The 23,488-nt window shown below is 37.5% G+C and overlaps 1 protein-coding gene across 2 annotated transcripts in view; it reads right to left on the bottom strand.

The window, feature by feature from the left end:
* LOC149533365 (S-adenosyl-L-methionine-dependent methyltransferases superfamily protein) overlaps positions 1-23,214 on the bottom strand; it is a 225,458-nt gene extending 202,244 nt beyond the window's left edge. Inside the window, exon 1 of one of the 2 annotated variants that reach the window (XM_089804290.1) lies at positions 22,727-23,214. In XM_089804290.1, coding sequence (XP_089660416.1) covers positions 22,727-23,070 — 344 coding nt within the window. In that variant the 5' untranslated portion in view covers positions 23,071-23,214. The remainder of the gene's footprint in view (positions 1-22,726) is intronic. The other variant, XM_089804289.1, reaches the window with a different exon arrangement.
* Between the last annotated feature and the right edge of the window lie 274 nt (positions 23,215-23,488).

Here is a 23,488-nt window from a genome sequence, read left to right as displayed (position 1 = left end):
GAGGGATGCACTAGGGAAACAAAGACTCCATCCCCTTGTCCCTAGTAATGCCACTAGATTCCACCACCTCCGTCGAGGATGGGGGACGTCCTAGTGTTGACTATTTTCTGATTTGACTATTTATGTTCAATGTTCGGTGTTCCAATTTAATGCAGTGTTCAAATATTTACTCATTTACATCTTTGTATCTTATATTGCAATACATCTTTCCGTAACTAGCATTTTAAGTATAGTATGTATAGTATATACAACCCCCCTGTCCCCTACCACCATCCTCCCATTGTCCCCAAAATAAGTCCACTTTGGTCCCAAAAGCTTGTCCCACTGTTCTCCCATCCTCCAAGGTGGTGTAACTATATTAATTAGTAATTATCAAATAAATATATCACTTAATAGTATTTAATCAAATATTAAAACTATATATGTAATTAAAAGATAAGAATAAATGTTATTGGTAACAATATTTATAAATGGAAGATTATTAATTTTATAAATGATGTAAACAATCGATGGCTATCTTGCCATCAAACACTTGGGCTTGATAAAGACACTAAGCAAATATACAGATATTAAACTATGTATGGTTTTACAAATAGTGATGAGTAATAACTAACCATGGTTGATGGTAATATGGAAGATATGGCACAAGGTTGATATTCGACGAAACATTGACTAGTCTCTTTGTTACTAAAAACTAGTAAACGTGAATCATTCTATCGATGGAAGAGCAAATACCACGAAGAGTTGCAAGTTTAAGAATGCTCACCTTTGGGATCATAAAATATAAAATGAACATTCACCTAATCATGAACAAGAAAAAGGAATAGATAATAAAAGAATAGATACAAGTTGAAGCAGTAAAACAAATTGATCACAAAGATCACAATAGATGGTACACTATCCCCATCATTGTTAATTAAGCTAGAGGCAATGTGACTCTGAGGCATATTTGTAAATATATATAGATGGATAAATATGTAAACAATTATGTTACTGAAATCAACAAATAATTCAAAATATATATATAACGAATCCAGTTTTATCACAGGTATGGATATATCAAGATATACACATGTAGTGAATATACACCTCATAATAATAATTAGAATTAAATAGGTATATATTATCTAAATATTCTTTTAATACAACAGAATTGATTTATTTGTAGCATGTTCCTTGATCTCTTGCTATAGCCCCATGAGGTGATAGGTTGGTGTTGTGTAGGGAGAAGTGCAGTAAATCCACAGAATGTAGCTGGATCCCAAGACAAGCTAGGGAAGGGGTCTTGAGGTGATAGCTTGGAGTTGTGAAGGAAGCAGTGTAGTAAATCCACAGAAAGTAGATGGATCCCAAGACAAGCTAGGGAAGGGATCCCAAAGCTTTGAGGGAACCTACTTATAGATTGGTGTCACGTGCACTGTGACAATTAAATCAGCAATCTCCTTCAGGTTGAGTTTAGAAGAGAAGTAAGGAAGCGGCGTTGAACATATTAACTACCCAAAGTACTATCAATTATTCAATGTCTTCTTAAGTTAGATTGACTAAATTGTACAATCATTTGTGTTAAACATTGGAAATTGAGAGGCTCCTAGTTGGGAACACTACAAGTGGTGTTGAAGCGTCTTTCTTGTTATCGTGTTTAAGGTAGTTGATGCAAACAAACCAAAGAGCTCAAAAACCATTGGAAGGGGAGAGAGAGAAAGAAACTCATCACAACCATGAGTGATCAAATGAGAAATGAATTTAGGACCTTCATGCAATAAACAACCCACACTACCCAAGCCCTCATGGAACCAAATGAAAGAACTAATTGACTCGTCCTTCAAGCCATTCAAACTATAAGTAATGGGAGGGGCAATAATTCCAACAATTCCCCAATTAATAATAGCTCTCCTAGTGTACGAAATCCCAAGACAACAAAATCCCCCTTCCTATCTAGACAGAAGGTTAGGGAAGAAGAAGAAGAAGAAGAAACAAACATCCCTCCTATGAATAAAATTGATGAGATTGTAGAGGCACATGCAAGAATTGACCCCAACCTTAGAAAGGATATCTCTTTAAAGGATTAGTGTGATGCCAAAAGATTGGAGACATATAAGAAAGGAGACATCCAAATAAGGACCTAAAATAAGGTGAATAAAGTTGAACATTGATTGAACTCTTAGACCGATGATAGAAAGGGATGCACTCCAATTCAATATCCTACATTTGGAAGGATTGGCACATGAGTGGTGGTACAATGGAATCCACATCCAAGGACAGCAAGACATAGCGCCTTACGATAAATTTTCACTAGAATTGATTAAAAGGTTTGAGAGGAAACACCCCAAAGAAAAATTTAAAAGGCTAACCCTAATCAAACAACAAGGAACTTTGGATGATTATACATCGGAGGTCCAAAGAATTGCAGTTCTAGTTTTAGGGATTGATAAAGATAGGTTAACTTACCTATTTGTTGAAGGTTTGAGGGATGCACTCAAGGATATGGTAAGCACCCTTAAACTAGTAACTCGAGATGATGTCATTGAAACAACTTTAAGATTAGAGACATCATCCACAAGTATCAAAGAAGCAAATGAGCACACAAAAACCTTCTGCAAGAAAGATAGACATCGAAAGGACTTACTCCACATAGATAAGATGAAGAAAAGAATTTATGCTTCAAATGTCAAGAACCTTTGAAACAAGGACACACTTGTCATAAAAAAGAATATGAAGGAAAAGGTGGTGCTATAGAAGTAAAGAGAAATGGGACCCAAAGCATAGATGTGGAAGCAGAGTACAAGCCCACAGCATAGAAACAATACTTGATGGAGAAATAGATAAAAACCCAAGCAAAAAAGCAAGTCATGATCGAGGGGAGCTCCAAGTAACCAAGAGACAAATTGTGATGTTCTCAAATTCGTTTAACTCCAAACAAACGTGCACTAGATCACGATAGGCGTGCAGGGTGAGATGTACGATTGGGCCAAGATGATGTACGAACTGTTTGGGTCATACAGTAGATGCCTAGGATGTTGTATTGTGCTTTCCTTGGAGGTCGTATGGTAGTATATGAGGGTTGTATAGTTGAGGGAACAATTGTTGGCCGTACGAGGAAGGCAATATGGATTGTACGAGTTGATGGTGTAATTGTCGTACGGTGAGGGGGTGGGTTGGTCGTACGGTATGTTAAGAGTAAAGGTCATACAGTAAGATGAAGCAGAAGTACGGATGTGGAGTTGTCAGGCCGTTCAGTAGGGTAAGGTTGCAGTACAAAGAAAATGGGCTTCGTGCTGTCAAAAGGAGATGGCGTGCGGCTGAAGGGAAAACTCAATCATGCAATCGTAAACTTAGAGATCCATATTCATTAGATAAAACCAAACAATAATGGAGATTAGAACACAAATAACCTTCAATTAATATTTGCCAAAAGATGGTGCTCCGATTTGCCACATCCGAGCAAAGTATTACAGGCGACAGAATAGGGTGAGGGTCGAATCCCATCGAAACCGGAGTAGCCAAATAGGGAAGGTCTTTCACTTCCGAAATGGTGAACAACAAAGAATCCCAAAGGGAATTTGTAGTACAAAAAAATAATCCAAATTGCATACCGAGTACCTACAAGCCTTGCTTAAATACCTGTCAAGGAAACCTTTCTGAGGGTGTAAAAAGATAGCCGACAGCTACACATACCTACAGAAACAAAAACAAAAATGGGTCCGAGATATACTAAATCAATCGGCCCATTAACAATAGTTTGATTAATAATTTATTTTATAACGAGAACATTACACAAATAAAGGGTTGGAAAACAAATGGAGATTTTTGAAGGAGCCACTCTAGTATCTACAAATACTTTATGAAAAATAGATTACCAACCACTTTCCACTCAGAGATATTAATACGATAACACGAAACCTCTTTCAAGCTCATTAGAAATCATCCTAACATAATGTTGCCTAATGCGAGTGTAAGAATAAATCAATAAAGAGAAGAATTTTAGTAATGTGAGTCTCCAAGTGTATACATTGTGTATGCTTTGTCTATGCATGCATTAATGAGCCTAATTTGTGCATGTTATGTGCCTTCATGCACTAATGTGTATACTTTGTGCATGCTCTATATCTTCATCCATTAATGTGTAATTGTATACTCCCATGTCTTCATGCATTGATGTGCATACTTTTGTCTTCATTAATTCATGCATATGTTTTCACATGTTTACTCTATGGAGGATTCTATTTGGATATCTACAATAATAGAACAACTTGAGAGAGATGAATTTAAGGCATCCTATCATATGGACATTATTTTGGACAAACTCAAATTGGCACCACTATGAGATAATTTAAAATCATTTCCCTCAAAGAAATGTTGTCTTGAGCTCAGGTTACCAATTTCTAGTATTAAATCCTAAGTAATAAACATATGGTTGCTTGAGAGCAAGCAAATTTGGGAGGGGTTGATTGTCACAAGCCATAATTCATATATGTAAAATATAAATATATTTTCAATTCATTCAAAATATACATTGTTTCAACTATAAATATATATTAGTCAATGGTATTAATCAAATATTTTAAATAAATATATTACTACTAATCAGATAAATATATTAATCAAGGGTATTAATCAACTTTTATAAATAAATGAGTAAATGTCATTGGTACTAATATTAATCAATAAAAGATAATTAATTCTATAAATGATATTGCCATCAGACACTTGGGCTTGATTAAGACACTAAACAACAATGCCTAATATTGCATACATTAGAACATGTAAGGTTTTACAAATAGCAATGAGTAATAATTAACCGTGGTTGAAGGTAATATGGAAGATGTGGCACAAGGTTGATACTTGACAATGTATTGACTAGTCCCTTTGTTACTAAAAACTAATAAATGTAAATCATCTTACCCATAGAAGAGCAAACACCATATAGATTTGCAAGCTTATGGAAAGTGACCTTTGGGGTCATAAAATATAAAATGAGCATTCACCGAATCATGAACAAAGGAAGAAAAAGGAATAAATAATAAAAGAATTGATACAGGTCGAAGTAGTAGATCAAATTGGTCACAAGGATCAATCTAGACAATACGTAGTCTACATTGTTAATTCAGACAGAAGAAATGTGAGTCTGAGGTATATTTGTAAATATATGTAGATGGACAAAGATGTAAACTACTACATTAATGGAATTAGCGATAATGTAATATATATATATATATATATATGCATTTTCTATTAAATAACAACTAAAAAGAGAAATTATACATCAGAGGTCCATGTCATCACAGTATGCAACCTAGATTGGCCATTGACAAGTACATGAGTCCAACAGAATCAAAATATACAGATAATCAGAATCGGCATGGTATTTATTTCTGCAAGTTATAAAGAATATAATCTCTCAAATCACAGATTGCGAAAAAGCTGGAAGTATATAATCAATCATGTTCCAAGCATAGCTGTGTACTTCTTATCATTTCCTATTGGTTTCCGAATTCCATAATAGCTAAACTGTAGTTATAATCATCGAATAGAACCTCTTGAGAAAGAGTTATTGAAGATGCAATAAATCATGATCTAAATATCATATTTGGAAATCAGAATTAATGATATTTCTACTAGTTTTAAAGAACATATTCTTTCAAGTCACAGTTTGTGATAAGCTAGAAACATATAATATTCTTTTACTGGTTAAGGAACAATAGAAAGAGTGGGTTGCTCTGAGCTTCAAACACCTAGGACTTACCCAGCTATATAGCCATGGAAAGGTGAAGAGGTGAGATAGAATCTCCAATAACATGAAACAAAATCGGATGTGACTTAACAATGTATATCATTTTAAAAGGGATCATTTAATAGCTCATGCATGATCATATTTATTGTATTCTCCTACTGTCATGTCGAGTGGTGTGATTAGATACCAGGATGCTCAATGCATGACAAGATGTTCCATATCTATTTCGGGTTAGGGAGAGTCTTTCTCATTAGAAATTGTGTGGGGATAAGTTAGAGTCCAAGTTGGGTGGTTAAGCCCCTAACAATGTTTCCCCCTTCACAAGATGTCGGACGTGCATCTGATAAAGATAAGCTATGCATTCAAACGTTTATTGGTAACAGGTATTTTTACTTTTATGATATTATGATGGATTAATTTATATCATTGAATTCAATTATCTCCTTTGATGTAAGCAATCTTTCTCATTAATGTAATAGGTAATCATTAGATTGGTTGACCTTCCCACTAAATATGGAATATATCTATAGGATTGATATTTCAGTCTTTCATTTATATGAATAATGATTATATCTCCTAATCTTATGTTATTGCCACAGTTAGCAATGTGAAAAAAAGAAATAATACAGTGGTATCTGACACCCTAAATGATATAGTGGTATCTGATGCCCTAATTGATACAGTGGTTTGTGATGCCCTAAATGATCCATTGGTAATCAATGCCCTAATTGATATAAGTGGTATTTAATGGTATCGTCATTTGATTTTGATATAGTGGTATTTGTGGACTAACCTGGGTGTTTGCAGAAGCATTCCTAGATTGATTTCAGTCTCAAATTCCATGATATGTAAAATTTAATTTCCATAGTAAAATCATTGATGGTGTTTTCAATTCTTAGTTATGAAATTTTGTTTAACTGATTTTAACCATTAATCTTATTCATATGAACGTAACTTATTTAACTGTCTTCCTATGAAAATGAAGCACTACCTGTATTTCTTTGAATATGTTAGTTGTTAATTAAGATCTGGAAAAAGTAAATGTTACATATGGTATTAGAGAACTGATTTCAACACTGAAACCTTGGGCCTAACACTATTTTTTTATTAAGAAACTGAGAATGTAATGTTGAAAAAGATTTATTTTGCATAACTGGATATTTTACAATTAAGCTGGAAAAATCACACTGGGAAATCATCTAGAATAGCCGAAAAGGGCTGAGATGATAAGAAATGAACAAATGTATAAACTGCAAAATCATAAAGATGAAACAGAACTAAGAAATGACATGATTGGCAAGTCAAGCGATGGTGATCGGGTTGTTTATCCGCACATTTAAATATTAGCCAAGGTAGTTTAAAGGCATGTTTGCCATCTTTTGATCACAAGATTGTTGGTGGTGCCAGTTAATAAGGCAAAACCCACCTATTAACTAAGCGGACATTCTAAACACCAGTATGCTCAGGTGGCAGGACCAAAATGGTACATGTGCCTTGTCCCAGGAGGGAGGGCCATTCTCACTAGAGAATGAGAAGATTTAAAATGGGTCCAAATGTCAAGGCTTGCACAATACAAACTAGCTACTATAACCTTGATAAAATGGTATCTAAACCCTGATGATGGCTAAATATTTCTTTTCAGTTGAATGCTCCCAGCATTTACTTTATGCAATTATATTCCTGTTCATGTGAAATGCTAGTAATATCTTGATGGAGACACAACCCAACAACAGAATGGACACAATAGAAAAGGGAAATTATATTAACTGAGAAGATAAGCTAGTACAAACAGTGCAGAGAAAATAAACTTCAAAACATGCCCTACGGGCTTACAATAGCATAAATCTGGAGAATATTTCTCCTTTTAGCACCTCCTCTCAAGCTCCAATCCGAACTCCCTTTTACAATGCCAGAAATCTCCTTAAATAGACCCCGGAGGGTTAAGGACTAGGAGTACATTCTAGAAAGTGCTAGTAGGCATCCACCGACAAAATAGAAGGTTCCAGAAGCTGTGTTAGAAGTTGGTGCAAATCTAGAAGAATCCAGAAACGGTAGCCGAACTTCCGGGAGGCATAACTTTTGAACCGTAGCTTCGATTGACGAACCGTTTACATTTTCGGAAGCTCTCGAAGCGCTCTATAGCCCTATGGACAAGCTTCGCTCGTCCCCCATTTTTCGACCCTTTTCAAGGTCATTTAATGCCCCAAACCTTACTTTGAAGCATTCTTAGGAGGTCTCCAAAACCCGAAAAACTGCAATAACTTTCAAACCGTGGGGCCTATTGACCTGATTCTTTTTCTGGAATGCCCTAAATCATGATTACATTCATCTGGCCAATTCACACCTTCTAGTTTACCGAAATGATGGCCCAAATACATGCTCCTATTTTTTCGGGATTTTCAAATGCACTGATAGTTGAACTATGAGAGTTGGAACCTTTATTTGAGCCAAATAGGTATCCAAAAATGTAAAGACATAAAACAGAAACTAAGTCTAAGTACATTTTTTTGGGTGACACAGGATTGCCCTTATACCTCTGGATGCTCCTGCATCATATCTTGTTATCTATTTTGAACTTGAACTGAAGGAAAAACAAAACAAAAGTGTGAACCATGATTTTGAGAACTCTTTTAATTTTAACAGTGATAATCCTTTCTGATGTTGATTAAATGACAAGAAGACCATTCCAGTATGGAGTAAAACGCACTTGCATAATTGAAACTATCAATGCTTATCTACGGATGTAAACTTTTGTTTGACTTAAGTTTTTCCTTGAAACAATTACACTAACAAGATGGGCATGAAAGCCTAGGTCACACAAATGGAAAAGATAAACTTTCAAATATATACAGGCGAATGTGAGCATGCTCAGATGAGCTACTCAATAAATACTCTGTGTAAATTTGTTTTTGATGCTTATGAAAATAACAAGACATACTGAGTTGTTTATATTGTTTAGAGATGAAGTATATTCCTATCATGGGATGATTATTCTGATGAAATGTTATGGTGATAAGATGGGCATGAAGGCTGAGGTTACATATGGATCTAACCTTTTTCAGGTGATCTATTAACATGGATCTATTAAACTTTTTCAGGTGATCTGTAAGTTTGCAAAAGGCATTGCAAAAGTTGTTGTTAGAAATCCTTCCAGCTAAAAAATTTCATGGTTGAAATTCAGATTAAGGTCAAACCAAATTCACCCCAAATCTCTTTAGCAAAGCTACAATCAAAGAAAACATAATTAACAAATTCAAAGTTCCTACATATAGAGCAAATGTTGGGTTCACCCCCTGCTTCCTGAAGGGTAACTTGTGCAGGAACAAACACCACAGAAAACAACTAATTTTAAGCTCAAGCAAGCAATGCCAAAGATTGACAAGGTCTTTTCTACAGCTAGAAGGGTCAAGGTTAAGGTTCCATTTGGAGTTCATATGCTCAAGGATGTCTAGATTAAAGGTAAATAGGTTATACAAATACTTAGCTTTAATCTGATGAAGAGGGGAGGAGTCAGGCCATCTAAGGAAAGAGGAGAGTAAATCTAAGTTGCAAATAACCTTAGGCAGAGCAAGACTACCACGGGCCTCTCTGAGGATAGAGTAGGTTCTCCAATGGGAGGGGGGGATAATAAACTTGCTCATTAAATCAAGCCATTCAATAAGGCTCCCATCCTGTATGATATCAATGAAGTTATGACACCTCTCTAAGCCCATTTTTTGGCCGAGCAACCCTACAATAATGCCAACAGCTTGTCACCATGTTTCAAATTCCACTAGTTAGACCTATTACCACACAACTTTTTGGGATTCTCAATTAAATCAACTCCTTAGATGAAGTGCTTAACATATCCCCAACTTTTCAAAATGGATTTGAATATCAAGGAACTTTCAACTTTAACTTCACTTTTGATAGATAACAAGTGCATCAAGTTCACAAGCCTTAGCATGATTAGGGAAGGGTCTAGCTAAATAATGCCTAACCAACACCTTCCAAGGTTCATTCCCTTAAGAGGCCTTGCCAATCCATTTTACAACCAAGGCAATTCCCTGCATCCTTAGATCCTTCAGTTGAAGCTTAGCAATGTCCTTATTTCTCGTGCAACATTCCCAAGACACAACATGTCTCTTCTTGCCTCCTGTACCATCAAACCATAGGAAGTCTCTAATAATATTCTAGATATAGTTGAGTTGACTTTGATTGAAATGCCAAGCAGAGGAGAAATAAACAAAGTATGAGGAAAGAATCTTTTGACAAACTTGCACCCTACCAACTAGGGGTTAAGCTTCCCTTCAATTTTCACCAAAACCTAATCGCACATTTCCTTGAGATTAAGGCTAACAGCAAAAGGAATCCCTAGATATCTTAATGTCTAGTGAGGAACACCCCAACTAATAGAGAACTTATCACACCAACCTAGGGGTGAAACATCCCAGCCCAGAAGAATGGATTTGAAGAGAGAAATCTTGCTCCTTGAAGCTGCACAAAAGATGTCTAGCATGTTCATCAATATGTTCATATTGTCTTCAGAAAGTTGAAACAAAACAGTTGTGTCATCCACAAACTGGACATTTAGTATTTCATCATTATTAAGTTGTATGGCACCTTGCACCTAGGAGGAAAGGACCAAGTCCCTTAAAAGGTAATGAAGAGAATCAATGACAATGATAAATAGGGTCAAGGCCAAGGGTCACCCTTGTCTAATAGATCTGGACAAAGGAAATTGTTCAGAGAGGATGCCATTAACTTCAACTGGCATAGAGGCATCTTGAAGGAGAGTGGCGATCATCTAACACAAGTAAGGAGGAAAGCCCAAATTGTCCAACATCATAATAATGAATTTTCATTTTATCCTATTATATCCTTTCTCTATTAAAAGCATGCCGACTTGTTGACCAAAAAGCCTTAGCACAATTTAGAGTCTCCCAGCAAGTTAACAAGTTCTCAAGAATATACCTCCCTTTGACAAAGCTTGTCTGTGTAGGATTAATAATTTTTGGAAGAATGCTTTTGATCCTCGAGGCAAGCACTTTGACCAAAATCTTGTAAGAAACGTTGGGAAGGGTAATGGGCCTCTAGGTTTTTATCAAGAATCTACCACCATCTTTAGAAATGATTTTGAATCCAACATTGATTTCCACACCTAGGGAGCCTCTTCCAAAAGCTTCATTGTAGGCCTGCAAAAGCTCCACTCCTACCCACTCAATGTTTTTCTTGTAGAATTCAGTAGGCAGCCCATCAAGTCCAAGGCCTTGTCATTGCGAAGTTTGGAGATGGCTAGGGTAATCTCTTCAACAGTGATCTTCTTGTCCAACGAAACAAAGTTCTCGTTAAGCACTTTCTTGGGAATGATGTTGATGATCCTACTTCAAGCCTCCTCCATAGGATTGCCAATATCATCAAAAGAAAAGAGCTTTTTATAGTAATCAACAAAAACAATGAGGATCTCCTCCTGAGAGTTCAGCGAAACACCTCCTTCACAAATGAAGTCAATCCTATCCCTTGCTTCTTTAGCCTTGAGCAGATGAAAAAAGAATTTGGAGCCCTTATCCCCTAGGTTGAGCTAGTTGATTATTGCTTTGGTTCTGGCCTCCTAAATCTTCTAAGCTTCAATTCTTCTCAATTGGTGTTAGTAGTGAGACAAATTCTACACTACAGCCAAGCATAAAGGATCTCTCTAAATCTTGATCTCCGCATCATAGGAGTTAAATAGCTCGGCCTCCTCTTTCCTAGTTGTTTACCCACATGGGTTAATAGAAACTTATTGCATACAAACAGAAAAGTGATGTATTCAACATAGAATATAGAGAGAACTCAATAGCATTTTATTCATTCAATGATCACCATTTACAATAGTATTTCCACATTTTTCATATCTCGTTCTATAAATAGAGTTCATACATATAATCCCCGATGAGATGCAAGGTGAACCGTCACACTTGTATAACTCCCTCAGTTATGTCAACCATTTAACTACCCAAGTTTCCCCACAACATCATCCCCCCCAAAAAGAAATTCGTCTCCGAATGACATCCAAAATGTCAGAGACGGCAAAAAACAAAATGGGAATGATAACAACTACAGAGTTTGTGACTAAAAAGAAGAAGAAGGGGGCATAGGAAGCATCCCAGAAGAGGCTACATGTCATTCCACAATAGATGAGACGAGTTGCACCATAGGTCCAAATTGAGCACATAGCTCATAAACCTGTGCAATCCCCACCTCCAACTTGCACTCAACAACCGTTTGAAGATCCAATGTGGACTTCACCATCATTGCAGCCTCTTGGAGTTCTTTTTCCTTCTCATCAACCTCCTTCCTAACTTGGACCGGGCTATTCCCTAAAGTTTGTCTCTCAGTACCAATCGCTTCCAACCGTTGCTCAAACAAAGATGTCTCTCTAGGTAATCTATCCTCAATAACCAGATGTGTTGCCTTCTCGGCCTCCAACTCCTAGGTACATTGAGCTAAGTCTCACTATACTATCTCCAACTTGGTGGTTAGCTCCTCCTAAGCTCTCTGTGTATACACCAATGCAACCTCACGTTCAATCGAGACATACTCTGAATGCCTCAAAGCGTAGTACCCCTCACAAGAAGTCTAATCTATCTGGAGGATAAGAGCCTATACCTCGCTCTCTACCACTAGCCTGGGGACAACCCATGTCTGCAACATCTCAAGGGTCTCTTCACCATAACCCCTATTCAAAACATTTTGCAAAAGCTGCAGCACAATCCTATCGTACAAAGGTAAGGAGACGTAGGTCCATAGTCACACCTCTCAAGGCTCGAGTCTCTACCACAACCACTATCTAACGTCCTCTGGTAACCAAATCTGCCAAGATGTCTCTACCTCATCTTCCTTCAACTGCATCGTTGCCTCGACCAAGTTCACAACCTTACCCATTGTTTGGATCTCATGCAATTCTAGCTCAGTGGCCAACTCTTCCAACCTATCCTCCTTCTCCATAGGCAAGTGCTCAACTTACCTCCCCCCTGGTGGGATTATGGCCCCTACGTCCATTATCTCTAGAGGTTCCTCACATTGTGGGAAGAACTATTGCACGAACTGGTTCCAAAAGTGACATCGCAAACTGTTGTTTAAGCTAAGAGCTCATGGTCACCTTCGAGGGAGCTACTGGAGGTAGTGGATCATCTAGAAGCTCAGTATCAATAGTAACTACGGCATCAAACCCTACTACCTCCAAACAAACCTAGCCCTCTAAAATATCCTAGATGCTCAGCTGCTCTCCACCAATCACATTCTCCTTCTACAATCTTGCAACATCAAGTACCTCAGACTTTGCTGCCACAGGCACCTCGAAAGGACCCTCAACCATCTCCTGTGTACATGGGACCTCGCCCCCAATGGCCTCAACTCCCGAGGATGCGGCAACCTCTTCTCCAAACGCTAGGATAGACGAGGATGTACCTATCATCCTCGTAAAAGTCAAGTCTGTCGAGCACGATAGAAGAGGTGGCACAAACTGAACTAATGTGGCCTCCAGAAATAGGCCAATGGCATGATGGGGCATGTAGACTGTGCGGTGTTTCAAGGTCATAAATTCATACATCCTATTTGCTAGCACAGATGCCCAGTTGTATACAACTTCGTTCATGAGGGTATCCATATCAGGTATCAGTGGTAAACCAATGTCTGAGGCCTTGCTATCCATTAAGTCCTTCAAATGTAACGATATGGTATGTAGCTTGTTCTTTCAGGGCAGCCTTTTGAACCTTGGGTCGTATCTTATTTTTGCTACTCGGGGTAGCCTCCATTTGTCCTGCAATTGAAACTCCAGAAGGTAGAACTTTTGCCTTCTTCTCCATACCCAAACTCCCTGAATGTAGTTGAGCTTTCCAATTTCTTTTCCCTACGGAATGCATTTTGGTGTACCTCTTACAAATTAGAAAAATCGTTAAGGAGGTACTATTCGCTACTTCTCCCTCTTCAGTTGGCTTATGTCCTTCTGGAAATAGCGTATGGTGTCTTGTCTTGCCTCCGCATGGAATGGTCAATATCACTGTTTGGACTACCATGACTTATTCCCAGTCTTACTTCCTTCTTGTCGTATGGTGTCACTGATAGATGTTTTTTGTCTCCTTCGTCAAAAAGCTTTAAAATGCTTTTCTTTAATGTTGTGGCTGTAGAATGTGCTTTATATCTTCATTTGCTTAACCTTTGCATAGGTCGTACGGTCCTGTGCTTCAACCTTTTCCTTTCCTCGCTATGGTCTTAATTTGTTCCTATCATCGGAAGCTTTCTCCATTTTTGTGTTTTGTTTTTGTTTTTCTTCTTTCGTGCAGCTTGGTTTAATAGCTTGCCACGAATAGTGGCCAACAGTGGTTCACAGGTGTTTCGATGGTCCCACCATCCAATGTTACCACTGTCTAGTGTTACCGCCGTTTGGTTGTTCTCTTTTTTCAAAAAAAAATTGCCGAAGTATTACATTATTTCGCCTATCAAGGCGTGAAGTATTATCTCTCCTATTCTCATGCCTCTTATGATAAACCTTCAATTTCGAGCCATTAACCGCATCAAAATTTCTTTGTCATCAGCTACATTGACTCCAACCTCCCGAACCTTATAGGGACCTAACCACTTTACTCTGAATTTCCCAGGCTTGATTTCATTCCTTCTGTTAAATTTCAATAGTAGTAGCCCGATGTAAACTTCATTCGACGGAGATCTTTGTCATGCCAAAATTTTCTTCATTGTTGCACCACCTTGGTCGCCCACTTAGCCATTGCCCTTTTCTCATCCAATTTGTTTAAGGCATAAAGCCTCTCCCTTAAGTTCTCTGTATCACCCAACTGGTTATCAATGGCTTTCTGCGAACTTGGGGCCATAAACTCAGCAAGTATGACCGCTTCTTGTCCATACATGAGCTTGAACGGTGTGTGCCTCGTAGTCAACTTATAGGAGGTGCAATAGGCCCACAACTCCAAGGCTTCACCTTCAACACTGCACGACTTATAGATGACTCCTACCAAAATTTTATTAGTTGCCTCTACCTGGCCGTTTGATTGAGGATAGTATGGACTTGACAGCATATGAAAGATTTTAAACTTTGTGGTGAGCAATTTGATAACATGGTTAACAAAATGACCACCTCTGTCACTAATTAGCTGAATCGGAATGCCATACCTCGTTATTATTTGTTCATAAATAAACTTTGCAGTGTTCAATGCTAAGTTGTTTGGCAGCGCACGTGCTTCTAGCCATTTGGTTAAGTAAATGAACTTTGCAGTGTTCAATGTTGAGTTGTCTGGTAGTGCACGTGCTTCTACCCATTTGGTTAAGTATTTGGTGGCTACTACGATATATTGACACCTTTGGGCACAACTAACCTGTTAGCATGAATGTTGATGGTATTCCTATGGGGAAGTATCCTAGCAGTGTTGGTGACATGATTCTGAGGTTGTGTGTTGCATTCATGATAGAGTTTTTCATTGATGTCAACTTATTGGTTATTCTGTGAAGATTGGTAGAGCAGTGGAAAGAGTTTGGCTTCACACAGTTTGAGGATTGAAGATCAGCTTATGCGCACTTGGGATAATGTTCTAGAGTATTTCTAGATGCTACAATCAAGAGCATGTATGGAAATATGAACACTAAACAAAGCTATGATGGATTTGGTGAAGGCAACATTCAGAAAGAGTTTTTGGAAGCAGGTACTATTGTTTGGATTGTATCTCCTAACAGAGATGGAATCTAGTTGAGCGGACTTAAACAGGGGTAGAAGACATGCTGAAGATGATGTGGTCAATCACGCACATTCAGATGATCAACGCATGAAGAGTTATAAAGACTGTGAGTCGACAGATCGCTTGTAATTGTGAAATGATATAATTTTGTAATGTAAGGTGTAAATGTAATATCTTCAGTTGGTCTTATATTATCATTGCAAATTAAAGAAGCCTCAAGGCCGACTCAATAACATATTCTAGGAATTGGTATAAAGGGAGGATGATTTTCTTGGTTGTAATCATCAAGTGTGGATATTGTGTAATCAGTGAGATATTTGTACTGTGCGAATGATTTTCTTGGTTGTAATCATCCAATGCGGATATTCTGTAATCAGTGAGATATTGTAGTTGTAATCATCCAATGCGGATATTGTGTAATCAGTGAGATATTGTATTCTGCGAACTTACATGTGAATATCTTTTGGATCAGAGAAGTGATTGGTGCAGGTGAGGCACAGTGAGCTTACAAGGAACTATATTTGGCAAAGAAGTTGTTGATGGACAGTGTTGATGTACAGTAGGTCATTTCGTCTTCCTAATCAACTCATAATAGGGTTGGAATCTCCTAATTGGGATTCAAAGTCTCCTAACAGGGACTGCTATTTACTGAATGTATTTCATTGACTCCTAACAGGGTCCATCCTTTCACAAGAAACTTTTATATTAGTACATCATCTTGTGGGTACTATCCCCACTGAGGTTGTCCCTATAATCAAAGGTTTCCCTACCTAATAGATCTGGTGTTTTTGTGTATGGTTATCTCTTTGTGGTTGCCGCATCTATTGTTTACATGTTTTGGAATTAATAAGGATATTGAGAGTTGTTTTAATTGCATAATTGATTACAACCCCCCCCCAGTTATCTCGATGGACTTTACTTTCTAATATAACCCTTAGGGGTCCAACGAAGTCTAATACCCATCTTTCAAATAGCTACTAGGCATGGGAAGGGTTGAGCAGCATGAAATCCTATTTGAGAGGATTTCCTACTCGTTGGCAAGTATCGCATCCTACTACCCACTCTCTTGCATCATTATGTAATGTTGGCCACCAAAGGCCTGCTAGGAACACTTTTCTTGTTGTCGTATCAGGACCCATGTGCCCTCCTGTTGGTCCTTTGTAGGCTTCCCTGAGCACTCCTGGTACTTCTTCTTTATCACACATTGTCTCAACACTTGGTCTAGCTCCATTTTGTATAGCAAGTCATTGATTAATTGAAAAGTCTTGCTCCTAAGGACAAACTTCCTTCGTTCTCCTGAAAGCATATCCTGTGGAAAAGTTGTTAACATATACTCCCCTATGGTTGTATATCACGGAGGAAGTGTGGCAGTCTGAAACAAATGTGTGTATGGGAAGTCATCATTTATTCTCATGGGTTGCTCGCCAAACTTAATGCATGACGGCTAATCAGCAATCACATGGCTACGTCCCGACTACACAATGATTTTGAATGTGAATTCCTAGAGTAGAAGCCATCGACTAACCCTCACCTATATAATGGGCTTATTGACCAAGTACATGAGGGCTTGGTGGTCCACATAGAAAGTATATGGTGTGACCAGTAGGTAGTTCCGACCACAAAAAGAGTTAACCATAATCTTGAATGAAGGAAAAGGTGTATTCATCAACCTCATAATAGCACAAGCAAGAAGAGTATGAAGAACCATTAACACTATGAAATGCATAAAACTCTCATAAACATCATAAATGCTATAAAGGGATGCGAGAAAGAGAATATTGAAAAAGATAACCATACACCAAAAGATCTTCATGATGAATATAAATCTAAATCAAAGAAGAGAGTCTGTAGGGTTCACCAATAAATAGTGAACACTCAATGCAAAGAATCTAACTCCAGAGAAAGACACAAGTGGGGTTCACCAATAAATGGTGAACACCCAATGCAAAGAATTTGTCGGGTTCACCAATAAATGTAGAGTAGGAAAATGAAAGCAAGCCAACCCTACATATGTGTCCAAGGGGGAAGACCAAGATCTGCCCTTTTTTATTAGATTTGATTGATACAAAAGGAAGCATCAATACAAAACCTAATAAACAAAAGAATGAATAATGTGGATTTACTTCCCTCTCACACCCACCTTAAGAGGATCTAAGTAAAAAGGGTAAAAGAAGTAATGTTGAAATGGAAAGTATGGAAATAGAAGTGAGGAGATAACACCTTATAGAACACAAACCTGAAAATCTGTTGTCAAATGATGTAAAACATTGTTGAAACCCGAGATCTAGGTTGAAATCTGCAAGGCGGACGGAAGCTAGAAATCTTTTGGAGATCTGTCAGGGGCAAACTGGATCTTTAGGGGCGAAATGGAATCTTTAGGGGTGCAATGCGCCCTTGATGATGGTGTGCGACATTGATTCTGATTGCACAATTCCAAAGAAAGCCGAAAAGGGTATTTGGATCCGTAACTTGTTCGTCAATTCGATATCTGCAACCTGCAAAACAAAGAGATTGTTTGTTTGTTGATGGGGGTGGGGAGGGGGGGGGGGGTGCCTCAGTCAAATCCCAATTCAAGAATTAACCTTGAATTGTAATGATTGAAATAGAATGCTACCAAGTACTAGTAATAGATCTAACATGATGCAATGTAAATCTATGAATAGCTTCATGTAAATCTATGAATATGCTCTTGAATTTGAAATGTAATTAAGTATGTAGATGTAATAGCTTTGACGCAACTTCAAAAACCCTGGAAAGGAAATCAAAGTGAAACCAAAACCTTCACGAATGTATGTGCTTGAAATCTGTCTTTGTAGATCTTGAACGAATGGAGATAGAAGATGCAATAAAGGATCTTGAAATGTATGAAGGGAGATCTTGAATATTGAAAATGCAATAGAAGATCTAGCATAAACTCCTTCAATGGCTTGAATGCATAAATCCTTGATCTTCAATGGAGAAATTGCTTGAATGCCTTGAATGCTTGAAGAACGCTTGAGAACTTGGATGCTTGAACGCTTGGGTGCTAGAGTGCTTGCTTGTGAAGTTGATGGATTTATGAAAAATGGAACAAATGGAAGGGTTTATATAGAGTTCAGAATTAACTAACTCCAACAGACCAACCAACCTAGAAGTTAACACCCAAACATCCCAGAACATAGGACCTAAAGAGGAGGCTCAAAATAGGGCTTCATTAGGGCTGCACTCGCCCCTTATTAGCCCATTAGCGGCAGACTGTACCCCTGATTGGTCAAGGGTGCACTGCGCCCCTAATGATTAGATGCACAAACCCCCGAGGTTGTCTCAAGGCTCCAAAACAGGCCTTGGGTTCTAGAAATCAGGTCCAAATTCCAAGGAAATTTTGTTTCAGTCCAATGAGTAGATTCCAAGTGGATAGATGGATCAAAGAAAGGACCTAGGGGAAATAGATCCTACCTCAAGCTTAACACCATGAAATAGGAGCTTTAAAGAGGATCTATTATTTACCCCAATTCCACCTACGAAAGACGAAAAAGGGAAGAAGAGATCTAAGAGAGAAAGAGATTGATGATCTCACATTAAATAGGTGTTAAACCTTCATTAATTTAAGACAGTACAAGAACCTTTTGGCAAACTTTGAGGATTTCAAAGTTTCCCATGTCTTGAGGGAAGAGAACGAGTTGGCAGATAAATTATCCAACATGGAAGCAAGTGGATCCCTTAGGGCCAAATTTGAGCTTTTTGAAGATCTCCAGTTTTCGCAAAGGGAAGATCTTTCCTTATCACCAAATCCAATGTAACATGTGTGACTGCAAATGGAACCTTTTGTGAAGCACAATTTTATGAGAATGGAGGCAGGTTGTATTCCCTAGGTGATCAGTGATAGGATGAGTAGCAGGTGGATGGCTCGACCTGATTGAAGATTTGAAATTTTACACAAAGTGACATGATTTTTGGCACCATGGGTACTTTTGTCACCTTTTACATGGCCAAGACTTTCGAGGTTGTCGTGACTATTAATTGGCTTTGTGGGCAATGGCCTTCATACCATCTTTGCGCCCTAGCTATGTAATGTGGTTTGGTGAGTATGGAGGTAAACTTTTCCCTAAATACTTTTGGCCAAATTCCTAGTTTCAAGGGATCCATTTCGATGAGGTTTGATGATGATGAATTCTGAAAAGCAATAGTTGAAGTTTTGGATGAAGAGTTTCTCAACATCCACTAGCGTCCAAAGACAAACCTAGACATTTCTTCATTGTTTCTTGGAGTGGCGTTGATGGTTGGTGTTTTGAAAGAAGAGGTCCTTAGGATGGCCAAGTTGTGTCTGAAGCCGAAATGGATAGTTAGGCTTGAGGACATTGTGAATAGAGCCGAGCTTGAAGTTGGTCTCAACATGATTCACGGGCGCTCGCGGTTGATTGGAGGTGGGTCGGATGATCTACAACCATTGGCGGTTTTCACTTCCTCCAAACCCAAGCAGGTTTACTTGGGTGCAACTCACAAAGGGTGGAGAGCTCTATTGGAGTTTCTGCAGAAGCGAGAGGTGGAAAGGACGTTTGGGTCGGTGGCAAGGAGGTGGCAAAAGTTGACTCTTATCAAGTTGACAGCTCCACGGGGAAGCAATGGTAGTCCTCTATCGTGCAAACAAATTCTAGCCCGCAATGGTGGTGGGAAGATAAGTGAAGGATCACGACAGGCTTCTAGTGTTTATGCGGCCAAGGTGGATGAGGGTGGTGTTGTAAGTGGTTCGAGTGGCGGCAACTAGACTGTGGATCAAGGTGGTGGTTTTGAGAGGGGTTTTTTGAAATACACAAAGGGAGATGTCGAGCGCTTGTTCAAGTAGGCCAATAGGGTTGTTGTGGGAGCCTTTTTGTTTCTTGGGCCTCCTCTATGATGTATTTTCTCTTGGCCTAGTACTTTTTGTGTTCTCTCTGTGTGTTGTCAGGTAGTGCGTTTGCATTCTTATGGTCACATTCCAGTTTTGTTACGGTTTTGTCGGGTAGGATGAATGCTCTATCTACCATTAAAGTGGTTATGATGTATTGAAAATCAAATGTCGATTTTGTTGGGGTAGGAAGATAGACTAATGTGCCATACTGTGGCTCTTAGATGTACTAAACTTTAAATATTAATACAAATATAACTATTATCGATCAAAAATATATATAATTATTAAATTAATTAATAGACAAAAGCAGTGACCCTTGGTAAAGGGGCACCACCAATATATTTAGAGAGAGATCAAATCGAATCTTCTTACAATTTAGAAAATTACATAATACGCATATTGAGAAAATCAACACTTTTTACTCCATAGCTTAGTCAAAAGCCAAGAAGCACAAAATTTCAACAATATGCATATTGGGTAAAATAAAAAGTCCCTTGTTTACTAAAGCAGCATCTCCATGTCATGCAACCTGAGGCCGTATTAGAATATTATAATGTTTCTTTAATGGCCATCTTAGTTAGTCTTTAGTTTATTAGGTAGCTCCTATTTTTGTCTTTAGTTCATGATTGTCTCTTTTAGAAACATTGTCTCTGTAAAGGAGCTTTTATCTCCTATGTTTAATGACAACAACATCAATTTATCCTAACATGGTATCAAAGCGGGTTGATGAGATTTCATAAAATTTGGCAAATTCTTTAAGAAAATTTTGTGACTTTTTTAATTTGGAATTTTTTTCAGAATTTTGCTTTCAATTTTTTAAAATAAAAACCATTGGAGGTATTTTATGAAATTTATGGCTTGCTCCAAAGATTTTTGCTGAAAATCGCAAACCTAGTCGAGGGCTTTAATCGTGCAATTTCCTGGTTTGAGCAAAAGTCTTTGATTTTCAGGGTTATGTGTACTTACATGCGCTATTATACCAAAATTATTTGTTGGGTATATAATGTTTTCCTCAACAATTATCTGGTTGGTTTATAAATTTTTGCTCAAAAATTATCTATTGGGTTTTACCATTTTTCCCTCAAAAACGAAGCTTTCTATTCTTTGATCCATGTCTCATCTTTTGTTGTTTGGTTTTGATTGATTTTTTACTTCAAAAATTGCGTCTAGTTTTTCAGTTATTCTCCTTAAAAATCGTGGTTTTTTGCAATCTATTTTGGGGCATCTGTTAAGTAACATGGATCATTTTCTGCAAATGTACTAACATTGCCAATGAGATGATTTCTAGTCAGATGTTTTGTTGATTCTGGGAGGGTTAGTGGCAAAATCATCTCAGTGACAAAGTCAATGTCAAGCTCTTATCTCTTTTTACAAAGCATTTTGATGAAGGGGGCACCCTTCTCTGTTATTTTTGGATAAATGGCTTCTTGGTCATTCACATTTTACAGATGTAGGGAGGGTCTCAATTGCAATAGAATGTTTTGAAGAATTTGTGAACAAGAGACAACAATTAGACAATGACTATTAAGCGAGGGTATTAGTAAATTATAATATTTCTTTAATGGTCATCCTAGTTGTCTACGATTTATTTGGTATTTTTTATTTTCTTCTTTAGTTCATAATTGTTTCTTTTACAACTATAGTCTTTGTAAATTTATAAAAGAAGCTTTCATCTCTTTTGTTAACAACAACGACATTGGTTACCATAAGAGGCAGTAGTTTTTAGGTTGATACCAAGCAGTATAAAATTCAAATAACATGTAATAGTGATGCATTAGTATGTGTGTACATTACAAATTTGTCAGAAGAGTTTCTCTATTCGGCTGGATAGTTTGTATTTAGACCCCCATCTTACAACATTACAAACACGGTGAGAAGTACCAAACTGATGTCTTTCGTAGTGTATCAAATAATGTAATGATTTTTTAGATTCAACTTCGTAGTCTTAATTCAATCCTCACAAAACTATACCAGAGTTTCCTTCTTTCCAAAACAAAGGTCTCCTCTTCCCCTGCCTTTGGGGTCTCACAATGATAGCTTAGGTATTTCGCTACATGATTCATATTGCAATTATCTAAACCTAAGAACAAAAGAAGGGCATATGCTCTCAATATGATGAAACTTTTTCAATAATCGATAATAAACAAAAGTTTAGTAATAATCTAAAATATATTTATCAAAAACTTGAATATTTGTAACAGTAAAAACATTACGACATAGAAATTGAGATAAATTGAAGCCAGTAATTTTTTATATGCCAATCGTCATTTCCACGATAAAATCGGACTAAAATGCTGAGGAATGGTACATCTATTCCAAAAGCATCTTGCAAAAGAATATTTAACTAAAACAAACGACCGAAGATAAAGTAAACGGCAATGCAAGTACTACTAAAATGTAAAGAGGGCGTTGATGTTTACATACCTTTCAAAATGTTCGCACTGCAAAGCTGCTTTGTGGTCCTCTCCTGTGTTTTCAGGAAGTTCCTCCAACTTCTCAGATTCAGATATAGTACGCTTCAATTCAAGTTCTCGCGTAGAGTATTTGGGAAAATCAGTTCGGCGTTTCAAACTCGGAGATATTTTAGACGTAGTAGCGGCTTGCTTGGTTGAAATTTTTGGTCTAAAATTTCGACGGCTATAACTGTTTTCTAAAGGATTTGATGAGAAAGTGAAAAGAGAGAGACCCTTCGATGAACTTGAAACGGTTGCAGGAATAAGCATGTCTGGATATGAATACTGCAAGGGAATTCCCTTCACAGCGGCCATGTTTATTTGAACGAGAATGTGTAATATTTATCTTTTAGCCAACGTCGAGTATAGATACAATGGAATAATTTAGATTATCTTGTAATTTGGCTCGGGATTAATATTTTTATTTCGGATTAAATCTCAAGGTAATTAATTCTTCCACCGTGCTTTTATCTCTCCTCCTTTATTTAAAAGTTTCAAATGGCCCTTCCCCGTTTTAGTTGGGTAGTGAATGAATGAACATTCTAAGATCCTTTTTATGTTACTGTTCCTTATTGCATTTGCAGAGGTACATACTATTGCAATCTGAAAATGCAAGTATTTTTATAATTAATTTAATCTTCTGATTTTTACTAATGTTTACATGTAAAAATTTAATTTTTAAAATAATGGAAAATATTTTATTTTACCTGATGTACAATTTTCTTTTTATATT

Source organism: Cupressus sempervirens, chromosome 10, assembly GCF_028749045.1.
Source record: "Cupressus sempervirens isolate cs-2001-9-10 chromosome 10, ASM2874904v1, whole genome shotgun sequence".
Lineage (NCBI taxonomy): Eukaryota > Viridiplantae > Streptophyta > Pinopsida > Cupressales > Cupressaceae > Cupressus > Cupressus sempervirens.
This window is presented reverse-complemented; position numbering and strand designations above follow the sequence as displayed.